General features: G+C 42.9%; 1 protein-coding gene across 2 annotated transcripts; it reads right to left on the reverse strand.

Moving 5' to 3' along the window:
* Positions 1 to 1,264: 1,264 nt before the first annotated feature.
* il17rd (interleukin 17 receptor D) lies at positions 1,265 to 20,346 on the reverse strand. 2 transcript variants are annotated; one of them, XM_089009958.1, is made up of 16 exons: positions 20,145 to 20,346; positions 13,980 to 14,034; positions 11,452 to 11,574; positions 9,025 to 9,143; positions 8,207 to 8,324; positions 8,058 to 8,102; positions 5,436 to 5,587; positions 5,293 to 5,358; positions 5,165 to 5,219; positions 4,622 to 4,732; positions 4,353 to 4,537; positions 4,151 to 4,266; positions 3,614 to 3,877; positions 2,744 to 3,223; positions 1,966 to 2,198; positions 1,265 to 1,893 (listed from the first exon to the last, which is right to left on the reverse strand). In XM_089009958.1, the coding sequence occupies exons 1-16, from the start codon at positions 20,262 to 20,264 to the stop codon at positions 1,778 to 1,780; spliced, it is 2,358 nt and encodes a 785-aa protein (XP_088866084.1). In that variant the 5' UTR covers positions 20,265 to 20,346; the 3' UTR covers positions 1,265 to 1,777. The 2 variants fall into 2 exon arrangements, with proteins under 2 accessions (XP_088866084.1, XP_088866083.1); XM_089009957.1 differs by having other exon boundaries at positions 1,266 to 1,893; positions 8,207 to 8,327; positions 20,145 to 20,341.
* Between the last annotated feature and the right edge of the window lie 162 nt (positions 20,347 to 20,508).

Below are 20,508 nucleotides of genomic sequence, written 5' to 3' on the forward strand. Positions count from 1 at the left end.
TCAAGAAGTTGAATGACTCAAGTCAAGCGTAAGAGATTTATAAGGGGGGACGCTTCCCTCACACATTTTGACTGTTAACAAAATAAGAGTGAGACAAAAGCGCTTATGCTCGGCGTTCCTTAACTACCCACGCCTGCTGTCCGAAGACGGTGAGGCATAAACTCCAGGACCCCACGCAATCCATGTGATGATGAAGCGGGTCAGAAACTAATCACTTAACAACATAATAACAGAGACTAATAAAGGTAAATCCAATCCAATATATATGAATAGTAAAATATTGCATAATACGTGATTGAAAAAAAAAAAAACTAATACATATTCGGCAACCCCCTGCCCCCCAAAACACCACACGGAATATACTGAAGATGAAATACATTAAACAAAAAATAAGTCATTTCAAAATATATCGAAATTACCCACCCTGAAAAAAATGTACAGTAAAGTCTCGTTATATCGATATTCTCGGGAGTTGGAAAAAATATCGATATAACCGGACTATCGATATGTCCGATCCTGCGGGCATGTAATTTTCTCCTTGAGTTCACAGAAATAGTATCGTAATAAGCAGTACTATCGATATAATCGGTATCGATATAACGAGACTTTACTGTATATTGGAAAAAATGCAATAAAACATTAGATGGAAAATAATACTAGGATTAAAAAAAACCAAAATGGATTAAAATAGCCACTCAAAAATAACAAACTAAAGTGAACATATTTTGAAAACTTCAAATACAGTAAAGTCTCGTTATATCGATATTCAAGGGAGTCCGAAAAAATATCGATATAACCGGGACTATCGATATATCCGACCCTGTTTGCATGTAATTTTCTCCGTGCGTGCATAGAAATAGTATCGATATAACCGGGACTATCGATATATCCGATATCGATATAACGAGACTTTACTGTACATTTAAAAACAAAATACCCCAAACTGCTTTTATTGTGAAGGTGTACCATATGGCTGGATATTTGCTTAGGTTCCTGTTGCTTGAAGCCATCGCGTGATACAACGCCCCCATCATTTTATTCTAAAAATCGAATCATATTATTCAATTTAATTCCTTTTCATTAGTTGTTGTTAGTAAATAAAAACAATATAATACATTTAAACATTTTATGATTATTATAAGTGAAAATTTTCTAAAATAATTCTTTGAATTAGTATCTTCATTTTTAAACTTGAAACATTTTCGTACCCATATTGTTTGAATATATTTATGTGTCACCTCAAATGGGCAAAGAATCCAGAAAAATGGCCGTGGTTAGTGTCACAAGATGTTTTTCATTTATTTTCTACATTTTTAAGGTACTCTAGAACAGTACATTTCGAGACAATGCAGAGAAACAAAAGTCGAAACAATTAAAATCATAACAGACTTTTCAGACAAAAAAAAATCTATATACAGCAGCAAAATGCTGCATTCCCTTTTCACTTTCGTGTCCAGTTTCAATTCACATGTTAACAACATGACATATCTGGGGAAAAAAAATAAAAAAAAATAAAATAATAATTGACAAACAAATATTGGGTACATCTGTCAAGTCAGTATTCCAATATGCTTGTGTTCCAAATATTCCGTTTCACCTGAATAGAAAAAATTCAGGAACAAGGAAAAATTCCCATCAGTCCGCAAACTTCAAAAGTGGGGTGGGAAAAAAACAGTGGTTCACAAAAGTTCCTGTTGCGTTAGATATTCCAAATACTTCATTCTTCACACCGGTCACCACGGTAACCAACATCCCAGAACGTCCAATGCAGAGTACGCTACAGCGAAGCTGCCGTTTCCAGTCCCGCATTTTGCACCGAGTGGTGCAGTTCTGCTTCACAGACTGTGGGGGCGCCACAGACCAGTGACGTGACAACCGGAGGCTCCTCGTCTCCTACGCGATAAAACCAAAAGTGATGAGTGCGCCAAAACGGAAGCACTCGCGGCATGCTACCAGTGAGCTTACCCAACCCAGACGATGACGACTCGCTCTCGGCCAGCGATGAGGAGTCGGCGTGCTCATGGGACAGCCCGTCCATTAAGGGGATGGACAGCTCAGAGGACGGCACGGAGGACTCGTAGATGCCAGAGTCGCGGGGTGGCGGTGGGGGAGGCGGCTCTGGGCTGCCTGATGCTTCTACAGAAGGCGCCTCGTCCTCATCCCGGAGGAGGCATGGTGAAGGGGTTGGGGAGGATGTGCTAAATGAGGGTCAGAGGAGAACATAAGACGTGACCTCACCCAAGGAGCTTTACATTAAAAATAAATATGTTAATTTGCCAAAATCATGTCATTTAATAAAAGATCACATTTCTGTATCTCACTATGGACGTGAAAAGATTACACCGATCCCCTAATCTTGATCTTCTACTCAAAAGCTTTGCTGATCCCACAATACCGGCATCTATTACCTCCCATTAGTCATGATGGCGCATTACAAAATTACATGGGCAAGGTGGGTGGGCAAATAGAATTCCCTCTGCTCAAGATGAGGGATGGCGAGACCAGATCCAGGGAGCAGTTGGGTGGCGAGAGTGGCTGCCTTTTCAGCAGCTCCTTTATTTTGTTTTTCCACTTCTTTTTTTCCTTTCCATTCATAACTTTGCAACTGTGTTACTTCCGGGTAGAGTGAACGCTGGCGCGAATGGCTGCCGCTGCTCACCCACACAAAAATATCCCACGACTGTAAAGTGTCCTTGAGAGTTTTGAAATGCGCTTAGAAATTAAATGTATTATTATTATTCACCTGGAATTGTGTTCCTGCCTGGATGAAGGGCTCTGAGGAAGGACTGGATCAAGACTGGGAAAAGGATTGGGACTCTGGCTGGGACCCAGGCTGAGTTTATAGGTAATGGCGGCTGCGTGGTCGAGCGCGAGTGAGTTCTCCTTGGGCCTCCTGTCGCCACTCTCGGGTGTCTTCACCAGCACCTCGTTCAGAACCATGCCGCCCGGCCGGGAGGACGAAGTGGGAACCTTGTCGTCCCGGGCTGAGGCAGAGGGAAGTGGCGACGGCGAGCAGGAAGCTGTGGGCTTTTGGAACCAATCCGGGTTTTGGCTGATGTACTGGTGCATGTTGCAGATGGCCACGTAGAGCGAGCGGCCAGACTTGCTGCGAAAGTAATTCCTTCGCGAGATGTTGAGCGGCTGTGAGTCGCGCTCGGCCAGACTCGAGCGCCCCGAGTGCAGGCGAGCGAAAAGCTGAGGCAACTGGTCCATCAGTTTGAACCTAAACACATAACAAAACAGTTTAAAAGTAACTCAAATACGACATGAAAGTCTACACACACACACATATGCACACACACGCGCACACACACACACACACACACACACACACACACACACACACACACACACACACACACACACACACACACACACACACACACACACACACACAATATTTTGAATATTGCGATTTTTTAATGACATTTTTACAAAATTAATGTATGTATGTATGTATGTATGTATGTATGTATGTATGTATGTATGTATGTATGTATGTATGCATGCACGTACGTATTTGTTTGTTTATTTGTTTATTGATTAATTTTTCTATTTATTTATGTGGTTATTTATTTATTTGTTAATTAAATTATGTATTTTTTGTTTGTACCTTGGAGCCAAACTGAGGATGGTCGGAATGTCATTTTCGGTGGAATAATCAAAGTAGACGGCCATGAAGCGTTGGAGCTCCTCCGCACCGCCGCCCTCTTCGCCTTCCTGCCGCTTGGCCTGCCGCAACTTCTCCGCGATCATGGCCACGGCCACCACAAAAAGGTCACCGCCGGACCTCCCCGATGGATAATCCGCGTCGCCGCTAACGCAGCGGCGTCCAACCGGCGTCTTTCCTCTGCGGCTCTTCCTCTCCACAAAGTAGCTGCGGGGATGTAAGCAAAGAAAATTATTTGACGAGGTTCTGGAGATGCTAACAGAAGTAGCATGTAGCTACAAAGTGAAGGCAAAAGGAAGCTTCTTTCCATCAATTACTTTTGCACCACCCAGTGGCAAGGAGGGGAAGTACATATTGTGAGACCTGACATTGTGGCCTCCCTTCCTCCAAGTCACGCTACCATGCATCATTTCTTCTTCTATCATCGGCCTCTCCACATTGTGTCGAAGAAGAAGAAAGAGGTGGACAGGGATGAAGTACCGAAGTCCTTTGGAGCAGACGGTGATGATGAAGTTGGCTTCGTCCAGCTGCCGGCCAAGCCATGACATCTGACCTTCCCTGCACATCTCCAGATGCTCCCACAGGTCCAGCACCACCTGACCGCCAACATGATTGACAGGTGAGAACAAACTTGAACGACAAGCGGAATTCGGGCTGCGCCACCGGGCCGCCATTTTCTCACCTCACAGCCACAGAAGTCCTGGAGGAAGTACGCAAAGCTTTGTATGACTCTGGCGTGCTTCGCCCCGTCACGGTCGGAGTAGCAGATAAAGACTTTGGGGCGGGGCCCCGGTCTCTCGGCAATCACCGCCGCACCCTGATTGGACGATTCGCTGCTCTCCTCGTCCAGCTGGCTGTAGATGTTTTCTAACGGGGAGACGTCGGTCCACCAGTCAACATTTCGGATGACCACGACAAGCAACCGATCAAAGCATGTTTTTCCTCTCTCACCTTGCTGCTTCTTGCGGCACATGACGGTGAAGAGCGTGGCGAAAGCAGACATGATGACCAGCGGCACTGTGATGGCCATGGCCCGGATAGGCCCCGCCCATGGCGAGTGGACTGCAGTGTGACAAAAATAAAGAAATCAATACCGGTAAATTAAAGTAAATGAATAAATAAAAATAACAACATTGTCGCTTGCCAAACACGTGTCCAAATTCCAACAAACTCGCATTTGTGCCCTTCACAATTAACATAAAAATATTACATCAAACATATAATCTTAATCTTCTACTTAAAAGCTGTGCTGATCTCACAATACCACCATCTATTACCATCCACTACACTTTAGATATTTCAGGATGTTATTTTTACGATGAACCAAGTGTAAAATGTTATTTATGAAATATTAAAAATATTTATACATAGAAATATGTACCCTCAATTTTTTGGAGGGGAAGAATGATATGATTAAAAATATATATCAACTACTAAATAAATAAATAAATAAATAAATAAATAAATAAATAAATAAACAAGCAAGCATCTCACCTTGACTGACGTAAAATTGTGTCTGCTTCCTGGTGGTGTTGCTTTCGTCCCTTAACTGGGGCACAAAAGATACATTTGCATCGCAAAGGTGAAGAGCATCTCCATTGACAAGCGATGCATTTGTGTACCTCGATGGTGTAGGTCCCCGGAGTGACATCCTGCAGGATGCAGGTGCTCTTCTGCTGATTCGCATCCTGCCAACATAATTTATTGAACATGAAGAACTTGAGAACGGGGTAGGGGGTTACATTCCGATTGCGGGCGTTCGTACGGGTTTGCAGCGCTGCAGTCGGAAGGGTCCATCCTGGCGCAGCTTGTAGTAAATGTAGTAGAGGTGGAAGGCAAAGGAAGGTGGGGCCTGCTCGAAGCTGACGTGGAGTTTGGAACCCAGCTGGGACACGCTTAACATTTTTGGCTTCCAGACTGCACCAACAACAAATACCAAGTACAACAATCATGCCATAAATAAATTAATTAATTAATAAATAAATAAACAGACAGATAAATTAACAAATAAATAGAGACATAAATAAACAAATAAAAAAATACAAAAATAAAAATAACTAAACAACCCAATAAATAAATACACAAACAAAAAACAAACAAACCAACAAATAAATAAATAAATAAATACATAAATAAATAAATAACCAGATCTTTAAAGGACAACCGACACCTCCGGACACCAGTTGTGTCCATAATTTGTAAAATGACTTCAAATGACTTCGACTGAGCGTATTTTACAAAGATTACAATGCATATAGCTATATTTTACGTTTTAAGACTCGCGCTTAATATTCAGGAAGTCTTGTTTTCGGGTTGATGACGATGCCTGACGTGACGTCACGTCTCGAACGCCCCTGACCGAGAAAGCGACATACAATGCATTTTGGGTACTTTGTTTGGTCTGAAAACTTTGTGTTGATCCATGTTGATGGCAAAATTAGAAGGAAAACACATTAATAACGTGATGGTGAATCGTTGTGTGTTGCACCAAGACTACTATTTGATATTCGCTGACACAAATTCCCAGCTGACAAATCAGCCCATTTCCAACGGAGCTTTGGCGCCATCGTGTGCATTTTCTGGGACGCTACACTGGAGGCCTGACGGCTCGAATTGATACGCAAGTACTTCTTTAATCGATTGAAAACATTTATGATTTCCTTTTCAGAACTATTTGAATCATATTCATAACTGGATGAGTAACAAGAAAGCATCTCCTTCGAATCTGAAGCCATTGTTTTGATTCTCAAGCAAGGCAAGACGTCTTGGCGTGACGTCACGAACAAGTGGGCGGGATCTTCTGATCCTCATCATTTCCAAGGTTAACTTTTGAAGTAGTTTTGGGACACACATTTTTATTTGTGTTTTTCATTTGACTAAAAATATCAGCCTGCGTGTTTTGGGTATTTTAGATGCTATAAAACGTGTTTCTGATGTCAGTTAGGAAACAAAAAATGCTGTCGGTTGTCCTTTAATGTTTATGTAGTCCTAAAACTCAATATTCTGCGGGTCCTGCAATTGGAGTGAAAATGACAAAAACCCTGCCACTGGAGTGGACACATTGTTGCAAATTGTCTGGCAGTGAATGATGTAATGTGGTAATTCCTGCATCATTGTATCCTTGCAACCTGAACTCTTCGATTTTCCGGTCTCCTTGGCGACTTACTTACTTGTATCCTTGCCCCCTAATGCCTTTCTATCCTTGTACTCTCACATCCTGACATTCTTACATCCTTGCATCTTCATATCGTGATATCTTGCAAACCTTAGATCCATGAATGTTTCCATACTTGAAATGTACATCACTACTTCGTAACTTTGTAGGACCTCACAGCCTTTCTTCCTCCCACCCTTACATGCTCAGCTCCTTCCCTCCTGCAATCTTGACCTTCTCACATTCTCTCATCTTCACATTCTCACTTCCTTTTTTCCTCCTTTCCAGCCTCTTTACCTCCTCTCACCCTTCCGGTTTGCGCCCTCACCTTCTTCCACCCTCTCATCCTCACTTCTTCACCTCCTATCATCCTTGCATTTTCTTGCATCTTCACCTCCTCCAGTCCTTGCACACTTTCATCTACCCAACTTTGTGTCTCCGCTTCACGTCTGTGTAAGCTCTCAGTCGTACAGGAGTGGTCCATCCATGAAAAGGTTTCTTCAGCCGTCATCTTTACTTCTTTGAAGGTGTCGGACGTTTCGCATTGTTTTGATTCTAGAGCAAGGCAAAGACGTCCTGGCATGATGTCACGAACAAGGGGGCGGGACCTTCTGAAACTCGCCATCTCCGGGGTCATTTTGAAGTAGATTTGGGACACTAACTTTTTTTATTGGTGTTTTTCATTTGACAAAAAATATCAGCCTGCGTGTTTTGGGTATTTTAGATGCGATAAAACATGTTTCCGATGTCAGTTAGGAAACAAAAAAAAATGGTGTTGGTTGTCAGTCAAAAGATGGCTTGATGACCCTTTTCGGCAGTAAGTTTGCAGATTTTTTCTTCAAACAATTTTCATCACTTTCAATTCCTTGACAAAGTTCAAAAATAAAGGGGCAATGATGCCCATTTGTTCAAAAACAAGAATCTGATCTTATATGGATATCACATTTCCGCCTCACCGTGAAGATACGATAAAGTACTTGATGTTGATGTTTGCTGCTGTGAAATGTACATTTCTCCACTGTGAGACTAATAAAGGCAAATCCCATCCCATGTCAGCTCTTTGGAACGACTTCAAAACAAAAATGGGATCTGAGTCCAAATTGAAATTGTGGAGCACTTAAAATGAGGACTTATTATGACTTATTTTGAAATTATCTGGCAAGAAAACACAACCACACACACATGCACAGGCACACATGTTTACGTTTATGACGACAACGGCTAGGAACTTACATGGTTTACAAACCAGGTTTTCGGAGCCCAGCAAGACTTCGCAGGCTGCAACGCGACAAGACACACACACAGGAGTTAAAACACACACGCGGGCACTAATAACTAACAGGCTGGCTAGGTGTGCGAAACATGAAAGCGATGGCGCTTACAGTTTGTCCTGAGGAAAGACGGCGGGAAGAAGCTGTCGTTCATCAGCGTGGGGAAAGGAACAACGCGCACCATATAGTCCGTGTCGAAGCTCAAGTCGTTGAACGGCTGACTGCTCAGCTTCTGCGTCAAAGGGGAACGCTTACAAATGCATCGCAGCCGTTTGGACATTTGCAGACTGGTATATGTACTTTCACCTTTCCAGGTGAAATTCATTTGACCCCGTGGCAATGTTTGAATGCGAATGATACATTGAAGTGAGCACTTTGTGGCGTGCGTGTTATGCACAGCCGATGTTGGACGTGATATCACTATTTTTGCACAACTTGCTGATTTCGAACAAATGCAAAATACACAACAGGCATTTGATACAACGGGAACTCACTTTTGGGGGTTCATCCAACCGAAAGTGCAGTGTAGGAAAACCAAATCAATACTTCCCACAACAAACAATGAAAATTGACTCAATCCGTTCTGAAAATGCAGAACAGACCAGAAACTTTGTTTTTGCTTCGAGTTGTGAATAAAAACTTTTATTGTGAAGTACACTATGTCTCTTGTAGATTTTTTTACACAACTTATAAAACGCTTTGGATTTGCACATGACAATCCTGCATTTTTTTTTTCAAACGAAAACTGGGACAGGATTCTAAAGAAAACAATTGGGCAAAAAGCGACCAATTTGAAATCTCGAGCAGATCCAAAAAACCCAGTTGCTGAAAGTATTCCATGCAACCATTGTCACTTTTGTTGACGCTTACAGGCTCTCCTTTAAAAGTTTGTGGCTACCAAAACAAAAATGAGACCACGCTAGTCTTACCGTGGTCTTGTAGGAGAAGTTGAGCTGTCGCGGGTCCTTGAGGATGAGATGTTGGCATCGTTTCCCATCAGGATTCTTGTCCTCCAGATAAACCCGAAAGCCTTTGATGTGTTCAATTCCTGAAAAAAACAAGTCAGGAGTTTCAGTCGTCCGCCCAAACATATCTTGTTGCTCGGCGGAATTACAAGTTGGATAAATACAAAATGTTTCCAATTTGTTCTATGATATTGTTGTAATAATAATAACAACAAAAACAACAACAACAACAACAATAATAATACATTTTATTTCCGGGCGCCTTTCGAAACTCAAGGACACTTCACAGTCGCGGGATAAGAACTTTTAACTTTTTTTTTGTGCGGGTGAGCAGCGGCAGCCATTCGCGCCAGCATTCACTCTACCCAGAAGTAACACAGCAGCAACGTTATGAAAGGAAGAGGAAAGGAAAGAAATAAGTATAAAAACAAAATACAGGAGCTGCTGGAAAGGCACCCTCTCTTGCGGCGCCATCTTGAAGTAAAAAAAAAACAAAGAAAAACAAATTAACAAATATTATGACAACACAAAGACACAGAGACATTCATTCTTCAGCACTTGCTATACCCTCTACAAGCATACGGATTCCCAGTTCCTCAGTGAGATGCACTCAGTCATTCTTTGCAGATGATAAAGAATACATGCCTGTATTATGATATTAGATGTCGACATTTTTGTTAATGTGACATTTAGTTTAACGTTTTTGGGGCTTCACCATTAATTTTGGATGTAAAAGAAATCCCAGAATGGGGAGGGGGGCTCTTCTGGTAATTGGCCGCATATCCTCATGTCGTGTTCATTTCGCATGAATGTGACTGACATGCTCTTTTCTCCTTTCTTTGACGTACCCCCTCGGCTCCTTCTTGTTGTCCACGCTCGCCCCTCCACCCACCCCTCATGTCCCCTCCCGGGTTTCCTCCACCTGCACCCCCCCTGCTTTCTTTCATTCCCCCTCAAAGCCTCTTTGACTCTTGTAATGAGAGCTTTCCATGCACGGGACATGTTGTTCTCATTAGCCAGACAGCAGAACAGATTTTTCCATCTCTGGGCAGTTTCCTGGGCATCTTTCCCAACTCTTTCCTTCCTTCCTTTTGTCTTTCCTTCACTCCTTTCATCATGACCTGTTTTCTCAGGATTTGACTTTCGCCACAGTTGCTTCCAAAATATATCCCATCAAAGGGATGTAACGTGGCCGAATATGAATCTTATTACAAGGCAGAATTTTAAATTCAAGGTCATGTACATTTTCAAATTTCCTCCATCGCTGGGATGGCAAATACTTGTGTGGGATTTTTGGGTCCTTCTGCAGGGGAACACAACAGGCTGCATTGTCATAGCCACGAGCTTCAAGTTACCCACCTTCAAGTTGCACACACACACGCACACACGCATTCCTTGGCAATCCTACGGAGGTAGCGAGTGACGATCAAAGCGGCACATGTTTAAATCCTTACATGTGATCCCCCATTGCGGCGGGGAAAAAAATTGCCCTTGGACTTTCAGGGATCCGAGTTGTATATGTTCTCGATGCAGTGTTGTGCATCCTAGTCAACATTTGATGGGATGAAAAATACACACAGTAGGGGCCGCGAGAAAGTTTAAATGACACAAAAAGGCCTTAATGGAGGATTAGGTTTGAAAGCAAATGTTAGGGTATCAAGGCAGGCTTGGGGGTTCAAATCTGGCTTTAAAGAGCGTTAAGTTTCCTAGGTTGGGGTAGGGTATTTAACTCATTCACTGCCAGACGATGTGCAAAAATCTTTCCACTCCAGTGCAGGACCCACAGAATATTGATTTTTAATTGACAATTAATGCAGCGTAAAAAACCTTAGACTGTCTTCTTTCATCAGAAAAAAATAATTAATTCCTAAATTTTATGGGTCTGGAGTTAACTGAGCTTGAAATGGAAGCAACTGTACAACAGGCAAATGCTGCCCCCTCGTGGGAGGGAAAATATTGCCAGAGGTCTGACCAGCGCTTTATCGGCACCCCCTGTAAGAAAAAAACAAAACCCGAACAAACAAAAGGAATGGTGCTCCACGTCGTGCTTTTTACTTCTTGAATAAATTCGGGAATGGCAGTGAATGAGTTAAGACAGGACTGGGGGTTCAAATTAGGGCTTCAAATCAGCACCGAGGGAAGGATTGGCATTTTCAAGGTGAGTTTGAAGCAAACACCCAGATTTATAGATAAAGTTAGGGTTGGAAATAAGGTTCATTTTGTTTTGAATTTTTACAATTGTGTTCATTTTAATGAGTTTTCAGACTTTCTTTTATTATTATCATTAGTTTTTTCCTTCAGAAATGCTTCTATTTAGTTTCCATTCAATGGATTTAAAATCTACAACTAAGAACCATGTATAAAATGAAAAGACATACGTCGGAAGCATACCTAGCGGACTAGCCGACCAGTGGACCACGACTCCGGCTTGGTGGTCGCAGGCCAGATGCGTGAAGGAGACGTTGGCCACCTCATGGATGACGTGTTTGCCCAAAGGGGAGTTCAACGAGCAGTCTGGAAATAAATAGATAAACAAATGAATGAATAAATAAATAAACACATGAATGAAGAAATAGATACATACAATCACCAAAATAAATAAATAAATGCATAAAATAAATAAAAGTAATACAAATTTCACTGCTCGCAGAACGAGCTCAGAATCAGAATCAGAAAACATTTATTCGTCCCACAATGGGGAATTTGCAGTCCACAGCAGCAATATGAAAGGGGATGGGGTGGTACGGGGGGTGAAAGGATAGAAAACAAAGTAAGCTAACGTAGGATCTTACATCCATACCGTGAGCGTTCACTTGACAAGTATCGAATCACTGGCCGATGAACTTGGGGACTAGCACAGTCTTCGCAAAAGCTAATTTACCACCCTATTCCTATGTCGAAACACCAATTTAAAAACCTAATCGCTCGCTCGAAAAATGGATCAAAAGCATAATTTGAAACTGTAACTGTGAAGCTTTGAAGTCCAATTTCAAAAATGTAACCAAAACCCTGAACCTGTTTCGACACTCTAATGTAAAATTCTAACGTAATTCAGAACCCAAATTTGAAAGCCGAACCATCTGTGTCTTGTGTCCTATCAATCGTGTTGTTGCTGACTTTGGTTTCATCTCAAAACCCTAAATTCATACCCGACCTCATTCTTGAAATCATCATTTTTGACCTCCCCTAAATGTAAAATCCCAACCCACTTGAAACGCAACCATAATTCCATTTTCACTCAAAACCCTCACCCAGTCTTGCAAACCATATCGCCAATAAATGGCATCTTTTGTGCGGTTCAACCCAAAGCTTGATGAGCGGAGGAGGAAGGAGGGCAAGAGCTCAGACACGACCCGCTGCTCCTCTTTGACCAAGGTGAAGAAGAGGAGGAGGTGCGTCCTGCAACTGAGGAAGGAAGGAGGAACGTTTTCAGATTGGCGGATGCGACACGACTCACTGATTTGTTTGGGAAAAGGGGGAGGAGGGCGAGAGTCATGTTCAGGACTGTTGGAGAAGGTTAAACGAATGCTAACTCATTAGCATAGCGGCCAGTGAAAAATGGTGGTGAGGTGGGTTGACACAAAACTGGGTGGAGACAGGAAAAAAATGCTCAATGACCCATGTTAAAAATTGAACAGGAAGTCGGCCATTTTCAGCAGAATTAGTTGTGACCCGGTCGGGGGTGTTCACCTCCACTCCACATGGGGCTGCCGATAGTGTGTGTGGTGTGCGTGCCTGTGTATGCTTCAAATGCGGCTTTGTTGTACACAATGAAAAACCCTCACCCTCCTTTGAAACACTCACCTTTCCTTAAAACAATTTTGACCTGGTCTTGAAATTCAACTTTGAAATCCTAAACCAGTTTTGAGAAAAAAAAATGTGTCCGACTGATTTCAAAGTAGACTGAAGACAACAACAACTTTGTCACAGGCCGGATTTAAAATGGCTGATATGGAAAAAGGAGAAGTTGAGATTTGAACATGCACGCACGCACGCAAGCACGCACGCACACACACACACACACACACACACACACACACACACACACACACACACACACACACACACACACACACACACACACACACACACACACACACACACACACACACACACACACACACACACACACACACGGACACGCGCACACACACAAAAGGGGCGACGGGGGTGCAAGTCTCGCTCATGGTCATGGACAAAAGGGCGGCCAGCCGGGAATCAGACACGGCTGAAGAACTTGACTTGTACCCGCCGCGAGACAAAAGCAGCGGAAGCGCGGGTCATGAAATGTATGTGTGTGGGGGGGTTAGAGGGTACTTTAGGGGAGCACAATTTTGAGCCTGAGTGAAACTGAGTTTTAAATTTTGCAAAATCTCACTATACTACTACTTCTATACAATATATAGATAGGCAGATACATAGCTAGGAGGGTAGATAGCGAGCTAACTAGCGAGATAGGTAACAAGCTTGCTAGGTAGATAGGTAGCTGAATAGATAGCAAGAGAATTAGCTAGCTAGTTAGTTAGCTAGTTCGCTCGATAGATAGGTAGCTAGCTAGCTGGATAGGCTGCTAGATAGCTAGGTTAGAAAGCGCTACCTATTGCTTTGACTGCAAATATCTATTCCAGTGTTTCTCAAACTGGGTTCGATCGAACCCTTGAGGCTCGGTGAGTCGGTCTCAGGGGTTCGGTGGATCCTCCGCCGCAGAGGTCCACCTCTACGTCTAGTCTGCAGTTAGTGGGCACAGTAATTGAAAGAAGGGTTCGGTGAATGAGCGTATGAAACTGGTGGGGTTCTGTGCCTCCAACAAGATTAAGACCCGTTGACCTATTCCATGTTTATATTTCATACATTTGAAGCTGAAAAAAATGTGTGGTTTTGTTTATTCAACTACACAAATAATAAAAAATGAAACTCACTGTCGCTTCGGAGCGTGACGGCCAACCTGCGATCCACATCAGCCCCGGACTGCATCTGTATGTGTATGAAATGAAGAGACAAGCACATGTATTAGCATTCACTGGTAGTCTGTGAAAACAGTCAAGTATTTTGATTTTGTGACAATTCTGTGTCTCTGTAAGAAAGTCCGGGCAAATGTTGTGAAGCTGAAAAAAAAAGTTTCAAGGCTACCTTGAAATGATTATAAGCCATTGTGTATATTTTTATGAATGCAGTCTTATGCCCGCTGTTCTCCAAGCGCAGTCCACTTCGCTGGGTTCTGTATGAAAGGGAGTGAACGGCTCTCATGCCACAATTTTGCTGGCCTTCTGTATGAAATGGGAGCATGAGCTCACATTTGGCGTTGCCCACAACGCTTTGGACCCGACACCTCTGAGGCCTTTTTACAACCTTAACCTGCTTGTCGCATGCCTCTCACACTTACACACACGCACACACACACACACGAGCAGACACACACACACACACACACACACACACACACACACAAACACACACACGCACACACATACACACACACATCAGCTTGTTTAAGGTGTCAGACAATGGCAGCGCATACACAAGTACACACAAACGCCTGAAAGCAATCAGACAGATGTCCCACTGTGTGTGTGCGAGTGTGTGTGCCCATGAGAAAGAAAGAGACCCATTAGCAGCCACCGTAACTCAACAATTGGTGTGTGCATGCATGTGTTTGTCGTTACAAACTTGTGAAGACCCTCATTTGCCCTCAAACCAAACACAGGCACGCACCAGCGCCAGAACTGAACCATCAAACAAGCCTTTGATGCACTCGCCACACACAACACACACACACACACACACACACACACACACACACACACACACACACACACACACACACACACACACACACACACACACACACACACACACACACACACACACACACACACACACACACACACACACTAATAAAATGTCCTCATAATCCAATGGCGGGATGGTGAGCACAAGCAGAGAAATACTTTGTATGGACATTTGAGTTTGTGGTCAAAGGTGGGATATGTCAAGGGATGTGTCACTCAAAAAGAATGATACACACACACACACACACACACACACACACACACACACACACACACACACACACACACACACACACACACACACACACACACACACACACACACACACACACACACACACACACACACACAAAACAATGTGGGTATAAGTAGTACTTGTGCATCTTGTGATTTATGGGACAACCTTGACTGCGATGATGCTTCTTTTGTTTTTTTTTTGGATGTAGCAGAAGCAACATCAACTTGTCAAAAGGCAGGAAGTGGACATGAGTCCGGGGGACTTCTAAAAGAGGCCGCCTCAACTGTTTCCAAAGCACCGCTTTCACCTTGAGCCACAAGACATGTCCACCCTAATCATGGCTGCGATTTCCAGATCTTCCCACGATCCGGACACTTCAAAAAGACAGGTGCGATTGCTCTTTCCAGGTGTTTCTCTCAATTTGTAATCAGGAGTACCAACTTCACTACCCGCCGCCCCCCTCCCAAAAAAAAGTTAACAAGCCTTGTAATTTATTGGCGCCGTCATTTCGTGTGGGACTTCCAAGTGGGGCTCATTGGGACAAAGGCCAGTTTCAATTTCTTCAATTTCAGGGATGGGTCTTCCAAATTTTTTCTTAGAATAGATTTTTTCCGCCAAATTGGGTTCACATTTTTTGGGGCGTGTGTGTGGGACTTCCCAGGAAGTGCCACTGAGTGTGTAATTGCTTCTTCAAATCGAAACGGTCAACTTCTAGTTGAATTTTAGGAATGGCTCCTAAGACTTTTTCCATTTGTCCCATCACAATAGACGAGCCCACGCAATTTCATGTTCACTGGTTATTTATTTTTTATTCTTTTTCAAGGGGTACAAGTAACTTCCTATTGGTTATTAGGTGTCAAACTTAGATCTTTTTTGTCGGCCCTGGAATTTGCCCAAAATGGTTGATTCAAACCAAAATTGCTGAAAGTCTTTCCATGATATTAAAAAAATCCCTATGATGAGAGGCAATAGTTAAAGCTAACGAAGGCTAAAGCTAAGGGGAATTTCCCCGGGGGAACCCCCGAATGACTTCCTGAGCTAATCAGGCCACTAAATTGCACCCTGAGCTTGTGGATGAAGGTGATTAATCATGGCGATGCCGACGGGGCAGAAGGTCGAGGTAGAGGAGGGAAGCGAAAATGGTGGCTGGAGGAGAGAAAGAAAGAGGCATGATGGAGGACCTAACAAACAACAGAGCTGCAGGGAAGGAAAGAGGAGAAGGAGGAATCTGATGAAACAGGAAGTGCTTCAATTATGTCCGCCGAGCTCCGTTTTGATGGCGGACTCGCTTCCAGATGTGCGCGTTCCAGGCCAATGAAACTTTGTCGTAAAATATTTGTTCAAATGGATGAACTAAAACTGAGATTTTCTTTGTTGTGTTGACTTAGTTCCTTTCTTTTTTTTTGGGGTGGGGGCATATCATTGCTGTAGTGTGAAGGTAATCAAGGTGCACTTTGAATTTTGATGGGGGTGGGGGACGTATTAAATATTCTTGCCGCATTTTCCAGACACATCTGGAGTTGTCAAGATGTCGGCAAGGCTTTAGCCCTCCCAGAGCGCGCACGAATGTATATGTCTATGTGTGCGTGTGCGTGTGTGTGTGTGTCTAAATCTGTGTGTGGTTCAAATAAAAGAAAAATTCTCAAAGCTGTGATCAGCAGCTGTGCAGGAGGAATTCACTCCGCACAAAGGTGAGGTGCAACAATGCAACCTGTATAATAAAGAACTTTGTGCGTGTGTGTGTGTGTGTGTGTGTGTGTGTGTGTGTGTGTGTGTGTGTGTGTGTGTGTGTGTGTGTGTGTGTGTGTGTGTGTGTGTGTGTGTGTGTGTGTGTGTTCAGCCAAGCAAAGATTTCCCACCAAGCGGAACAAAACCTGCAGCTTCCACCTCCTGCCTGGCTGCTCCTCAATGACTCCCTCGCCCCACCTTCCCTCCCAATAGTCCGTCCGGCTCCCGCTGACATTTGGACCCCCCACCCCCAAAACAAAATACACTCCTACCATCCACGAAGAAAAAAGGGGACAGAAGTTTAATCAAAATTTCCATTGATTGACAAATAAAAACAAATTGCACCATAAGTGCTTCTCAAAAGTGACTGGGGTCATCAAACTGTAGCTTGAGGTTCACCACAAAAAATATATATATATACAGTAAAGTCTCGTTATATCGATATCGGATATATCGATAGTCCCGGTTATATAGATACTATTTCTATGCACGCACGGAGAAAATTACATGCAAACAGGGTCGGATATATCGATAGTCCCGGTTATATCGATATTTTTCGGACTCCCTTGAATATCGATATAACGAGACTTTACTGTATATATATGTGTGTGTGTGTTTTTTTTCTCATCTTTGGCCCGATAAATTAAACACGAAATGACAGGTTGCTACCATCTCAGCTTTTACTCCCCGATGGCATTTATTTTCCGCCATAATCTCGCATCATCGTCTGACAATGTATCGACGGTGAAGCCCACCCAGACATTTGATCCCAAGTTTCACACGGGAAGGGCGCCGAGGCTCTCTGATGTCAAAAACATACAAGCCCCCACGGTACAAGGAGCACGGACAGTGAGAAAAACGCCTGGAAAGTTGTGATTCTGGCCAGGAGGAAGCGGACTGATCTTCCCTGTGCGTCCTCCTGCAGATGTTTTACACACACACATAGACAGACAGATGAGGGGTGAAAAAGAGAAACCACAGGATCATCCGGCTTTAGAACACAATGGGATGTTTTTCCAAGGGCGAGTGTTTCGGCTTCAGGTGAAAGCGGGGAATACGATCCAGGAAGCGGGATATCTAAGACGGGATCTAAGCGGGGGTGGAGTAGCTCTGATCTACAGGGACTGGTCGCCAAAGATGAGGAAATGATTGATCATGAACAGTTTTGAAAAAAAAAAATCAAGTATGCCACATGCTTTTATTTTTTGTTTGCTTGATACTAACATAATTCTGTGTCAAGACGCCATATTGAAATAAAATTAGGCAAATGACACGATAAATAAAATAAGAATCGTACTTGCAACCAAGATAAGGTCAACAAAAGGTGAACTGAGTGCCACCCCTAAGCTATCGTCTCTCCTGGCAGCCAACATGAATACTTTGCCTTTGTAAGACGAATGTTCATTTCCTTTCGGCTTTTCCCTCCAAAGGGTCGCCACAGCGAATCAGTGTCCTCCATCTTCAGAGGTTTGATTCGCATGTTTGTATAAGATGTGGTCAAATTTGATCATTTTTACTGCAGACACATTGCCACCTGCAGGCCTGGCATGCAAATAACAAGCTTACTTTTATTGGGTCTTTTTTTTAAACCCTCACACCTCTAACTACTTCACACCTGTTGAATAGCAAAGCCTCCAACCCCCACATTCAGCATCCTCTGATGCGTGTGTGTGTGTGTGTGTGTGTGTGTGTGTGTGTGTGTGTGTGTGTGTGTGTGTGTGTGTGTGTGTGTGTGTGTGTGTGTGTGTGTGTGTGTGTGTGTGTGTGTGTGTGTGTTTGGGTGGGATGGTAAGTGGGGGTTATTGCAGGAAGGAATGTTTCAGTGGGTAAACAGCCAAAGGCTTCCTGTCGACAACACTTCAAAGGCTAAAAGGGGAAACACAGATAGTGCGTGCATGCGCACAGACACACACGCAGTAAAAAAATCTTAAACATTGCATAGGTAGGAGGGACATTGGGCCACATTTGGGATGAAACAAAATACTAATTTGTGGCTACAAATTTTTTTTGCATGTGCATGCAAAATAGAAGTGAATAATTTTCCTGTGTATGATAGTTGTCCATGTTAAGCGCTTTGTTACAGCTTCAGCTGTTGTTAAAGCGCTATATAAATGAAGATGTATTGTATTGTATAATTGCTGGATAGTTGGGTCAACAACTGGAGCGCAACTTCTCATGAGATCTTAAAGAGGATGTCAAGCCATTGATGATTCAATTTAAACCCCCGGAGCAACAAAAACATGGAGCAGAGATAAAAACCTCTAAAGTCAAATCAGATGTGGGATTTTTTTTTTCTTAAAAGGAAAAAAAAAAGATGTTAAATGCGCTTGCCAAACATGTGTTTTTAGCCAGAGCAGCTGCTAGCAGCACATGTCACAGGGGTTCACAGTGATCCTTGCGAGACCCCCTAAAGCAAGTGAAAGCCATCAAATGGCAGGAAGTCAGCTTTTTTCTTTTTTTTTTTACAACCTGCAATTCAGCCAAAGCCACAAAACCATTGGTGGGTGCAATCCTTTCAGTTTGCCCAACCTAACTTTAGAAGTTGTACAATTGACTTTATGTCGAGACAGAACAAACCGTCACATTCAGCAACAATCTTGATATACCGTCATGGGTACCATTGGAGTTCTCGACATTGCACCCACATGAATAAAATACATTTGACATTTTAACAAAACTTTTAAACACAAGTTACACAAGACAATGAAGTGCTACACATTTCACAAAACACCACCTGCTTAAATAGTTTTAAACAATATTGGGCTCCCATGACACCAAGTCCGAATTTAAGGCAAGAAATAAGGCCAATTGGTGAAAACGTTTTTAAAATGGCAACTACTTCGACAAGTTGACGCAACGATGACCAATCTTCAAGTGCCACCTTTTCAAACGGAGCTTATAAGGCTTTGGTGGTACCCAAGAGTCAAATACAGTGATTACAATATATTTGTCAGAAGTTCAACACCCGTGGCCAATTTTTTTTTCTAATTCAAATTAAGAATCAGAAAAGATGTTAACTAACCGACTGCTCCTAAATAAATGACAATCGTGTCCACGCGTTTGCACAGCTTCTAATATTCTTTAAATCGCCACTTTTTCGAGTTGAGTTCGACATACAGGTAAATTGCCACTCTTCGTGTAAAAAAAAAACGTTTAAAATACACAATTACACATAAATTAAGTTTTATTTGCAACTTCAGGCGAACAAATATTGCGTACTAAGTGAAACTAATGTGTGATAAAGAAAACAATAAAAATGTATGCCAACACCTGAACGGGTGGACGAGTTATACAGGGTAACAAATTACGACATCAACAAGATTTTTTACCTTGAAGCCACAACGTTCCAGATTGTTTCTCCTGTTGCCGGAAAGCGTAACCCCGCGAGAAACATTCCATATGAGGAGTAAAACGGGGAGACCCACAAAGAGGGAACGAAGGTCCGCCATTCCTCCCCGAAGTCTCGGCAACTTCTGGTGCACAAACTCTCACTCAGCCGAAGCGCGTCAAGGTGTCTTTGCGCATGCGCATACGACTTCAGTGCGTGCACGTGAGAGGGCTGGCGCCGAGTATGAACGACCACTGTAAAGTCGTGATTTTTTTTCCCCAAGAAAAAAATATGAAAAGATTCTGGATTTGTGTGTGAGTGTATTCTTTTGATGTGTGTGTAAGAAAATATACCCAGTAATTGTT

Source organism: Hippocampus bargibanti, linkage group LG12 (assembly GCF_051943395.1).
Source record: "Hippocampus bargibanti isolate YZ-2025 linkage group LG12, ASM5194339v1, whole genome shotgun sequence".
NCBI lineage: Eukaryota > Metazoa > Chordata > Actinopteri > Syngnathiformes > Syngnathidae > Hippocampus > Hippocampus bargibanti.